The sequence below is a fragment of the Aphanomyces invadans genome, assembly GCF_000520115.1.
Source record: "Aphanomyces invadans strain NJM9701 unplaced genomic scaffold supercont1.62, whole genome shotgun sequence".
Taxonomy (NCBI): Eukaryota; Oomycota; class Saprolegniomycetes; order Saprolegniales; family Verrucalvaceae; genus Aphanomyces; species Aphanomyces invadans.
In genome coordinates, this window is record NW_008580207.1 from 1 (window position 1) to 9,985 (window position 9,985).

At 61.6% G+C, this 9,985-nt stretch overlaps 3 protein-coding genes across 3 annotated transcripts; 2 read left to right on the forward strand and 1 right to left on the reverse strand.

Annotated features, from left to right (window-relative positions):
- Positions 1-5: 5 nt before the first annotated feature.
- H310_14147 (hypothetical protein) lies at positions 6-426 on the forward strand (the record flags this gene model as incomplete). The annotated part of the gene is made up of 1 exon (XM_008881944.1): positions 6-426. A coding segment is annotated over one exon (420 nt), but the record flags the coding sequence as incomplete, so codon positions are not given.
- Positions 427-973: 547 nt separating this feature from the next.
- On the forward strand, positions 974-9,619 carry H310_14148 (hypothetical protein; the record flags this gene model as incomplete). Its single annotated transcript, XM_008881945.1, has 11 exons — positions 974-1,198; positions 1,244-1,438; positions 1,484-1,564; positions 1,639-2,043; positions 2,090-2,298; positions 2,501-5,688; positions 5,732-6,543; positions 6,586-6,681; positions 6,734-7,348; positions 7,395-7,664; positions 7,715-9,619. The coding sequence occupies 11 exons, from the start codon at positions 974-976 to the stop codon at positions 9,584-9,586; spliced, it is 7,968 nt and encodes a 2,655-aa protein (XP_008880167.1). The 3' UTR covers positions 9,587-9,619.
- Positions 9,620-9,757: 138 nt separating this feature from the next.
- Positions 9,758-9,979, reverse strand: H310_14149 (hypothetical protein; the record flags this gene model as incomplete). Its single annotated transcript, XM_008881946.1, has 2 exons — positions 9,758-9,888; positions 9,934-9,979. The coding sequence occupies 2 exons, from the start codon at positions 9,977-9,979 to the stop codon at positions 9,758-9,760; spliced, it is 177 nt and encodes a 58-aa protein (XP_008880168.1).
- Between the last annotated feature and the right edge of the window lie 6 nt (positions 9,980-9,985).

Sequence of the window (9,985 nt, forward strand, 5' to 3'; positions counted from 1 at the left end):
TGCAGCGGAATCGAAGACAACACAGACTACTACGGGTACGATCTTGCGTCAACGTCCCAAGCCTCGGCCGACAAGTGCTGCGGGGACTGCGAGGCTACTGCTGGCTGCAAGCTCTTTGTCTGGACCGACTACAACGGCGGGACTTGTTGGCTGAAGCACCAGGTCGGGCCCAAGTCTTTCCTAGCCGGCGCGAAAGCCGCCGTCCGCAACACCGCTTGCAGTCCGCTGGTCCAAGATGTCGACTACTTTGGAAACGACATCACGACGTCTTCGCAATCGAATGCGTCTGGATGCTGTGCCGACTGCAAGGCGACGGCTGGCTGCAAGGCGTACTCGTGGAGCGACTACAACGGCGGCACGTGCTGGCTCAAGTCAGCCAAGGGCGTGGCCATCCCTCGACCAGGGATTGTGTCGGGCACGATCTAAACGGCGTCGAGCTGGACCAAGTCATGTCTGGTACTCTAATCGTAATCGAACTGCGCGTCCCTTTCATTGTGGACTTGGACAAGTGGCACGACAACCCGGCGCCGAATCGGTCGCCTCCCGACGAGTCCGATTGTTCAGCTGTGCAGCGTAGCATGTCATTACGGTGTGTGGAGCTGCATAGCCTCCATCCACCTGCCTTGCTGTGAATAGCGTGCTTCGCATGCAGACGGGTCGCGACTGTCGTCCTGGAGCTTTGTACCCCATGCGACCGATTCCGAGGCGGCTGCGTCGGCGCCGCGGGTGAAACCTGTGAAACTGTATACCTTTGTGCCAATTCCTCTGAGAATGCATGTGAAACCGCTCGGCAGTGGAAGATCGCACGCGTTGTCCGCGCATGACGTCGGCAAAGCGGAAGCGCGGCGAGATGCTCGATCGTTTTGGCGTCGATGTGGCCAAGTCAATGTTGTCGCAGCAGCACCACCGTGTACGTGGTGAAGCGTCGGAGGAACCGACCGTTGGACGTGCCGTTCGAGGCGGTGACGGCATGATGTCGGACGGCGGGTCGTTCCGCGTGTACCCCGACGCCGTGGGTTTCCTCGAGTTTGGGATGGTCGTGTCGTTGATAGCAAACGACCGCAGCGGCGTGATTGCGTCCGAGGGCTTCACCGCATGCGAAGTGCATCTCGAACGAACGCTGTCCACGGCAATCGTGGACGACGCGACCCAAGAGAGCCACCTCGTCGAGTGTCACTTCAAGGACTGTCTGTTTGAGGTGCGTTCCACGCATCCAGCTTCCCTAGCGTGACCCAATCACTAGATCGTCCCCAAGATGAGCTACGACGCCACACTCGCGTACGAAAAGGCCACGGCGCAACTCCACAAGAACGATCCAGCGCCCGTCCACGGGTTTTCCAACCCGCTCTCGGAAATGCGATTCAAGAGCGAGTCGGAGAAGCGCCTCAACGCGGCTGCTTACACCAAAAGCCACGGAAAACACGTCGACTACGGCCAAGTACTCGCCGTGTGTGTGCCACCCTCGTTGACGTGCGTGGCGTAGGGCATTCAACTGCGACACGTAAAGTCGGGCAAATTCCTCGCGACCAAGCCATCTTCGTTCGACACGTGTGATTTCGTCGACGTACGTGCGATGCTCTGCCGTGATGCGTGTGGAGACTGTGTGGCGCTGGGACCTCGTGACGAGGCGTTCGCTAGATTGGGCTCGCGCCGGGGCTCCCGGCGGCGCATTTCGTGCTCCTACCTCGTTTCAAACTCCGCCGCAAAGGCGAACCGGTGCAAATCCAAGATCAAATTGTGCTGGCGACGGACGACATGCGCCTGTTTGTCCAGCCGTCGAGTCGATTCAACAGCGCGCGGGCGCCGCTCGTGACGGCGTCGGTCGCGCATTCGATGCCGTGGCGCGTGCTCGTGTACGACTCGAGCGATCGTGTCCGGTCGTCGGCGGAAAAATACCACCAGGACGACGCCCAGGGCTTCAAAGCGGGACAGTGCCTCCGCCTGCACCACTTGGAGACAGGGTCGTGGCTAGCGTACGACGCAACGTCCGCCACCCTTCGCTTGGATCGCGACTGCGATGCCAGCGACCACGCGACCGTTGTGGTGGGTGCCGGTCGATCACGGTCCGTGGCTAACGCGTCGTTGGTAGCTGTCGCCCGATACGTTGTGGGAAGTTGAGCGCAGCCGCGTGCACGAAGGCGGCGCGATCCACTGGACCAAGCACGTCTGCCTCCGGCACGTCACGTCCGGCAAGTACCTGGCGCTCGCCAACACCGATGCCGACCAGCCCGCGATGGCCAAGGCACAGCGCGCCCCCGACACGTTTGCGTTTCGCCCTTTGACGCACGTCAACCTGCGGTACGCAAGTCTCTCCAGTGTGGATGCCGTGAAGGAGGGTGGCGTGCGTCGACAGCGCCACTTGGCGCTAGCGACTGGGTGGTTGCGTGGTGGAATGGCAATGGGTGGCGGAGCTGGTTTTGGTCGTGTGAATGTGTGGCGGCGGCGGGAGTGCTCTCTGTCACGAACTTGTTGGGAGCAGCTTCCTGACGTGTGTTGCTAGATCGGCCGTCGCGCGCGACAGCGTTGTGCAGGTCCAGCATGTCGCATCCAGCGCGTTTCTGCATGCCGCGAGCCCGCCGGTGCCGTTGACGGAGGACGCGTCGGTGTCATGCCCCGTCGAAGGCGTCAAGGTGCCGAATGATGAAGATGCGTTCAAGTTGGAGTCGGTGCCGCAGACCGAGGTGCACGACGTCATGCTGCTGGCGTCGTACCGGCGGATGCTCGAGCAATTCGTCGTGTTTTTCGACGCCAAGGCGCCATGGCCCGTGACGATGTCGACGGAAGCATTCTTCGCCGACGTGTTGGCCGCGTTGGAGGCGCTGAAAGCGTTTGGGTTTTACGACACGGCCGCCGACGCGCGGCGCCACGTGCTCCTGCGCAAGCACCACTACATGGAGCTCGTGACGCGGATGCTGGAAGCTCCGTTTGAGCCATGGGGCGGGCCGTTCTCGATGGCATACGTGAGTCTCTTCCGCGCCGACGCGCGCCCGACGTACGACCCGATGCAGAGCAACATTTCGATGACGTTGGATGGGCTGGACGACGGCAGCACGGACGAGAGCGCGGTGGCGCAGCCTCCGTCGTCGGGGCCGTTTGCCGCGCTGAGCGAGGCGTCGCTGAAAACCATCCACCAGATCGTTCGCGCCGCCAACGTGCTCTTGTTTCGCATGTTTTCGACGTGCGAGCCGCGCGACGCGTCGACGTGCGGGCGGTCGCTGTCGGTGCTCATGAAAATGCTCGGCCACGGGTTCAAAGCGTCGTTTCCGCTGTCGTACTTGATCCAGCAAAAGTTTCACCTGTCGCGCGAGTTTCAGTCGTTTTCCAAGATCATCCGCGACTTTCTCGACTTGATCAAGGCCCACGGCAAGTCGTATCGGTACGTGCAGTTTCTGGTCGTGCTGTGCACGGCCAACGGCCTCGCCGTCCCCAAGATCCAAGACAAGATTTGCGACTTGATCTTTGTGCCGTCGGAGGGGTACCGCGACGCGATTTTGCTCGAAACGCGGCCGTCGCATGCGCTCGACGTGGGCATTCCGACCCGTCGCGGCATCGAGTGGAAGCCGGTCAAGGTGTTTTACGACGAATACTACAAGGCCAACCTCCACACGACGCTCGCGCCCTACTTTTACGGCCTCGTCCAGCTCTACGTGGCGCTGTGCGCGGACCGCAACTACAAGTGCATCGAGATCCTCAAGGACAAGTTTCCGCGCCAGTGCCTCCTCGCGTGCGTGCAAGACAGGTCGCTGGCGCGGTCGATTCGCGCCGTCCTCTTGAACCTCCTTGTCGTTGTCCATGTCGACTGCGACCCGCAAAAGCCCGTCGCGAGCCCCAACTACACGCGCATCTGGCACGACGACGCGATTCAGCTTCCCCAAGTCGACACGACCAAGTATTCGGCCGACGATCGCGCATTTTTCCGCCGCCTCAAGGCGGTGGTCATCGACTACCTGGCGCGACGCAAGGGCGTCATCGTGGTTGGCGTTGGCGAACTCGCGCGCAATGAGCTCACGCTTGCCATGATGCGGACGTGCCACAAGCTCGTGGACTTTGGCATGGTGCACGACGATTTGCAGTCGATCGTTGGCCACTTGGTCGATCTCTTGGACTGCCGCACCGACACGATTGCGCACGACGACGGCGTCGCGGCCAGCGCTGGCGAGGTCACGGTCCCGTTGTTTGAAAATTGCGTCCACCGCCACAAGAATCCGTTCTCGAGACAGTACAGCGAAGACGGCAAGCTCCACCTGGTCAAACCCGTCCGGCGGCTGTCGATGGGCACCGCGTCGTTTGCCAAGGCGCGCATCGTCCACGACCCGACTACCGTGTCGCGGTTCCAAGCGAGCCAAGGCAACGCGATCGTGATGGAAATCAAGGACTGTATCTGCGCGACCCTGCTGCGCATCGACGCGCTCCGGCTCGACTACCAGCTCTCGCTCGTGCTTGCGTACGTGAAAACGCGCAACCGCACGCCACACGCGCCCAACGACCACGTGTCGCCGCTGGCGCAAGCGCTGGCGCAGCGCACATGCCACCTCACGTGCGAGTATTCGCTGCCCGTGCTGGCAAACCGCCGGCTCGACACAATATTTCTCCAAACGCTCATGTACGAGCACCCGCCGCTTGTGTCGAAAGCGCTCGAGCTGCTGTACCTCGAATTCAACCAGCACGAGCAACTCATCAAAGCGCTCGACCAGGTCTTTTTGCTCGTCGACGCCACGACGGTGCACTTGTACGCGACTCTCCAGGACGACGTCGACCGCCTCCGCCACTTGGCCGAGACGACCGAAGTCTGGATGGACCTGACGTCGTCGGGCGACTTTGCCGCGTCGCATCGAGCGTGCACGCTGCTCGAGTCGCTGCAGGCGCTCATGCAGAGCGCGGAAGGCGCGGCCATGACACGGTTGATGTCGAATTTGGACGTGCTGCAGGTCGTCGTCGCGATGGTGTATTCCGGGAGCCACTACTTTCACGACCTGTTTCCGTCGCAAACGGCCGTGGCGCCGGCGAGCCCGCAAAAACCATCGACGCTTGTCCACGACGTCCTCCAGGACCAGCAGCGCGCCGCCATCCGCCGCGTGTACGACGGCTGCATGGCGTTTCTGTGCGCGTATTGCGCCGTCAACGTGCAGTCGGTGGCCGAGTACGCCGTCATGTTGCTCGATTTTGTCGAAGCGCTGCCGTCGGCGCAGGACGTGCTGCTCGCGATCTACACCCACGACGTGTGCGACGCGATTCCCCCCGACGTACTCGTCCAGTTCATTCGGTGGAGCATCTTTTTTAAACCGGCGGCGGAGACGCGATTTCTCGCGTTCCTCAGCGGCGTCGCCATCTCGGCGCACACGCAGCGGTCGCTCGTCAATCAAATCGCCAAGAACCCCGAGGTGGTCGACACCCAGGACGTGATGGGGCAAGGCGTCGCCGGGCGGAGCTACGTGGCGGCGATCCTTCACCTATTGACCACGATCGCAACCACGAGCGAGGCGCGGGACATGTGCGCCGAGTCGTTTGTGACGGTGGCGCGGTGGGTCGACCTGTTTGAACAGTGCGAGGCGGACGCGGACGCGTTTGGGTTTGTCGCGATCAAGTATCTCGACGACGTGCTGCTTCAGCACGACGACTGCGTGTACAAGATGGACGATGCGCTTCACGTGCGGTTGTTTGGCGCTGTGCGGCGCTTTTCGCTGTGTTGTACGACCAAAACGAGTGGTTGCGTTGTTTACGGTGGCTGTAGGCATTCGTCGGCATGTGCATGCGCTGGCGCAACTGGATATGCGAGACGACAAGGCCGCGATGGGGCTCTCGAACGACGTCCCGATGATCAAGCACGTGCTTCCCATGCTCGTGACGTACTTTCCAAAACTCAACCCGGCGTTGCTCGGCCACGAAGACGTCGACGAATGGCTTGCGGCGTGGTTCGTGTGGGTGTTTTGCGCCGTGAGCCGCGCGACGCTGACCGATGCGGGTGTCGAAAGCGCACTGCATCTGTGCATGCGATGGCTCGATCAGTTGTGGAAACCCACCAGCGACAGCTCGAGTCTGGAACAGCTCTTTGATGAAGGCTGCCGACGCAGCGCGCGGCCGTTCATCGGGTTGAGCGGCATCGCCGAGCCGTTCGTGATGGACTTTGACAAGCCATTTGTCGAGCTCGTCAACGACGTGCACGCGTACCGCGTGTACTGCGCATCGAACAACCCAACGTCCGCGGCGTCGTCGCCGGCCCCACCCGACGCGGTCGTGATGCCGATTGTGCCGCTCGAAGACAAGCTTCCCCCGCTCCACGTCGACATCGTGCGAAAGCAATCGTGGCTTCCAAGCTGGGGCCGCGCCAAGAAGAAGCGCCACACGTCGGCCGTGGTTCCGTCCAACGGCAAAAGCAGCAAGTCGTCGCCACGAGCGTTCAACATGCCCTCGTTTGGCGCGTACAGCGGCGACGACTGCTCGATCGTGGCGGATTTTGTCCAGTACGTTCGCGACCACCGCCAGACCAAGAGCGCGATTCGAAACGAGCTGAGTGCGATGATGCAGAGCATCGTGTGCCTCGAGGTACGTCGGTGTGTGGTGGCGTCCGCGCTCATGTTGCGGCAGGACGCGCTCAAGGAAGAGCACGCGTCGCACGCAGGGGTCCCCGCCGTCATTTCAACGTTTGACGAGGTCGCTGCCAAGCTCGTGTCGCATTTTCAGGCAAGGCGGCGCGCGCGCGGTCGGTCGTCCGTTTGACTCAATTCGAATCTAGATGCTCAAGCACGCCCGCTTCGTCAAGATGAGCGTCGTCCTGCTTGACGTGTTTACGCGCACGATCTTGTCGATCGAGCACGACCGAAAGCGGCGCCAGATGCAGCTCCAACTCGACCACGTCGGGCTCACGGCCGTGCTGGTCGACTTGATTTCGCACACGGACGACGTCCAAGTGTTTGACCGGTGCGTGTGGCTCGGGATCGCCATGCTCGACGGGATGAATGCCCGCGTTCAAGAACGATTTCACGCGCTGCTGACGCAGCACGCCGCGTGTCTCGGGAAATTCAAGCTCCACTTGGATATGCTGCTGACCCGCACGGACGGGACGCGCAAGCCGCGACCGGTGATGTGTTTTTCGCCCAAGACGACGACGACGCGCACGGACGAGCCGGCGACCAAGTACCAAAGCGCGGCGCGGCAGTTCCGATTCCTTCAGCTCCTATGCGAAGGCCACTACGGGGCCAACCAGCAGTGCATGCTCGGCGACTACCCCGGCGGCGTCAACCTGGTCGACGTAGCGACCGCCGTCGTTGTCGAGTTTCACACGAACGGGTCGTGGGACGCGATGGCGTTGCTGCGCCAGGTTTTTGACACCATCACCGAGTTTTGCCAGGTCGTCGATGTCTCGGGCCGCAGTCCACGGCTGACGACGCATGTAGGGACCGTGTCCGGAAGCGCAGCTGTGCGTCGCCAACTACAAGTTGATCTCGGCCGTGAACGCGCTCCTGTGGCGCGATACCAACGACTTGACGGTGACCGCCGTGGATCTGGTCCGCCAGCTCAAAGCGTCGGTCGTGGTCACGTTGTTGAGCTTGGTCGAGCGCCGGGTGGACCACGAGATTCACCGCCGGCTGGTCCAGGAGCTCAATTTGGAAGCGATCAAAGCCAACTTGATTGTCGTACACGATTACTTTGCCGCGACGTACCACGTACGCCCGGTCGACGACGTGCGAGCTCGCGATCGTGACTGTTGTGGTAGGGCCAGTACGACGGCAACGTCGCATGCAGCCGCGACGCGTTTCTCACGATGGGATTCAACTTGTACATTTTGATGCAGCACCTCGTCGAGTTTGAGCCGTCGCTGCTCTCGACGCTGGTCCCTGCCGACGACGTGGCGTACCGCACCGCGTATGCGTTTTTCGACGACCGGTGTGCGCGCGTCGAGATTGTGTGGCCAACAACTCGCGATCCCGCGGCACGTCCGATCGCTGGCGACCTCGTCTCGATTTATTTTCCGCTGCACCCGATTTGCGTGTGCTTGACGGACCGCGCCAAGCGCCGCCTGCTCGACGACGTGTCCCGCGACGCAAACCGACTCGACGACTTTTACGACAAAACACACGTTGCGATGCTCGAAATGCACCACCAGTGCACGCTGCGCGGCCATGCCTGGATGGCGCTCTTGACGCAGCACCTGTCGCAGTTGAAACTGGCCGCGTTTGTGTGGAGCGTGTTTCTGAACGGGTTGATCGTTGTGTACAACGAGCTCGACAGCCGCACGCCGTTTGCGGTCCAAGTGGTTGGGTACGTGCACGTCGCGCTGTGCGCGGCCATCGTGGCGGGCCACTGCATCAACGACGTGCCGTTGCTGCTCGTCGCCCACCGACACAACGACCATCGCACGTTGCGGTTCGACTCGTCCGTCGAGGACACGCTCGACGATGTCGAAGCCAAGGTGCGCGCGGTCAGCGACGACCGTTTGTTGCCTCGCCGTCGCGGCTGGTTTGTGCTGTCGGTGGTGCTTTGGGATGCTAAAACGATGTACCATGTGTCGCTGCTCGCGCTCGCGGTCGGCGGCGCCGTGTTGGACATGCCGCTTCTGTTTGCATTTCACGTGCTCGACATTGTGAATCAGTCGACCGAGCTCCGGTACATCTCGAAAGCGATCGTGCATCCCGGCAAGAGCCTCGCGCACATTTTGATCTTGTACATGCTGTCCGCGTACGTGTTTGGATTTGTCGGCGCGACGTACTTTTCCGCGTACTTTGAAAAGGACGGGCACAACGGGTGCACGACGCTATGGGCGTGCTTCTTGACGTCGGTGGACGAGGGGTTCAAAAACAACGGCGGGATCGGCGGGTACCTGGTGCCGAGCCGCCGCGATGCCGGCGACCGGCTCGCGTACCCCCGGTTCGTGTACGACATGCTGTACTACGTCGGGCTCGTGGTGATTCTAACCAACGTCGCGTTTGGCTTGATCATTGACACGTTTGCGACGCTGCGCACGCAGCACAAGGAGAAGCAGGACGATCTCAAGGACCGGTGCTTCATCTGCTCGATCGATTGCTACACGTTCAACAGGATGACCAAAGGATTTGAGCATCACACGCGGTACGAGCACAACATGTGGCACTACATTTACCTGTTTGTGCACGTTCGCCACAAGAAATTCACAGAGTACAACGGCGTCGAGCTGTACTTGGCGACGCGGATGGCCAAGCGAGACGTGACGTTTTTGCCGAGCCACCGCGCGCTGGCGCTGGAAAAGCACCACGGGACATCGATCGAGTCGGGTCGAGTCCCGAGCATGGCGTCGTGTGCGGCGGCGGCGATCGTGGGCCGTCCTCCCCACGTCGGTTGTTTCGACGGACAGAGCGCGATTTGTGGCACGACCGGCGAAGAAGGCGCCACCGGAGTCGGTGCTTCTTCGATCGCGCTGCAAGACCAGTTGACGGAGATGGTCCACGGGCTGCATGCCCAGCAGCAAGAAATCCTCGCCCTCCTGCACAAGATCGTGGCGACCCGTGCAACGGCATCGCCGTCTACCACACCACGACACGACCGCCGCAAGTCCCTTGGACCGGCCAAGTCGCCGATGCCCCAACAGCACACGCGAGACCAGAGTACGTGATGCAAAAATACAACTTGTGTGTGTGTGTGTCGATCGATATGCTCGCCCCGTGCACCATGCGATCAGCGCGACGTGCGGGCCATGTGGCTCTGTCGGTGTTGGAAGACGACGACGAGGAGGGTTGGCAGCAACTCGAGGTCTCGACGCGTCCTGGCAATGTTACAAGAAGAGTCACGGCAACGGCTGGAGCGTCATCTTGTTGTCGTTGAGAACCGCATGGACGCCCATCTTGGCCAAGTCGACGCGGGGCACGACCTCTTGCGGCGACAGCGCTCGAATGTACGCTTGGTTGGGCTCGTTCCCTGCGCATACTCCATCACACGATGCGACGTGGCAGACGGTCATACCTTCGCACACGTGGCGTAACGCGACCAGAGCCCATTCACGAAGCATCGGGTT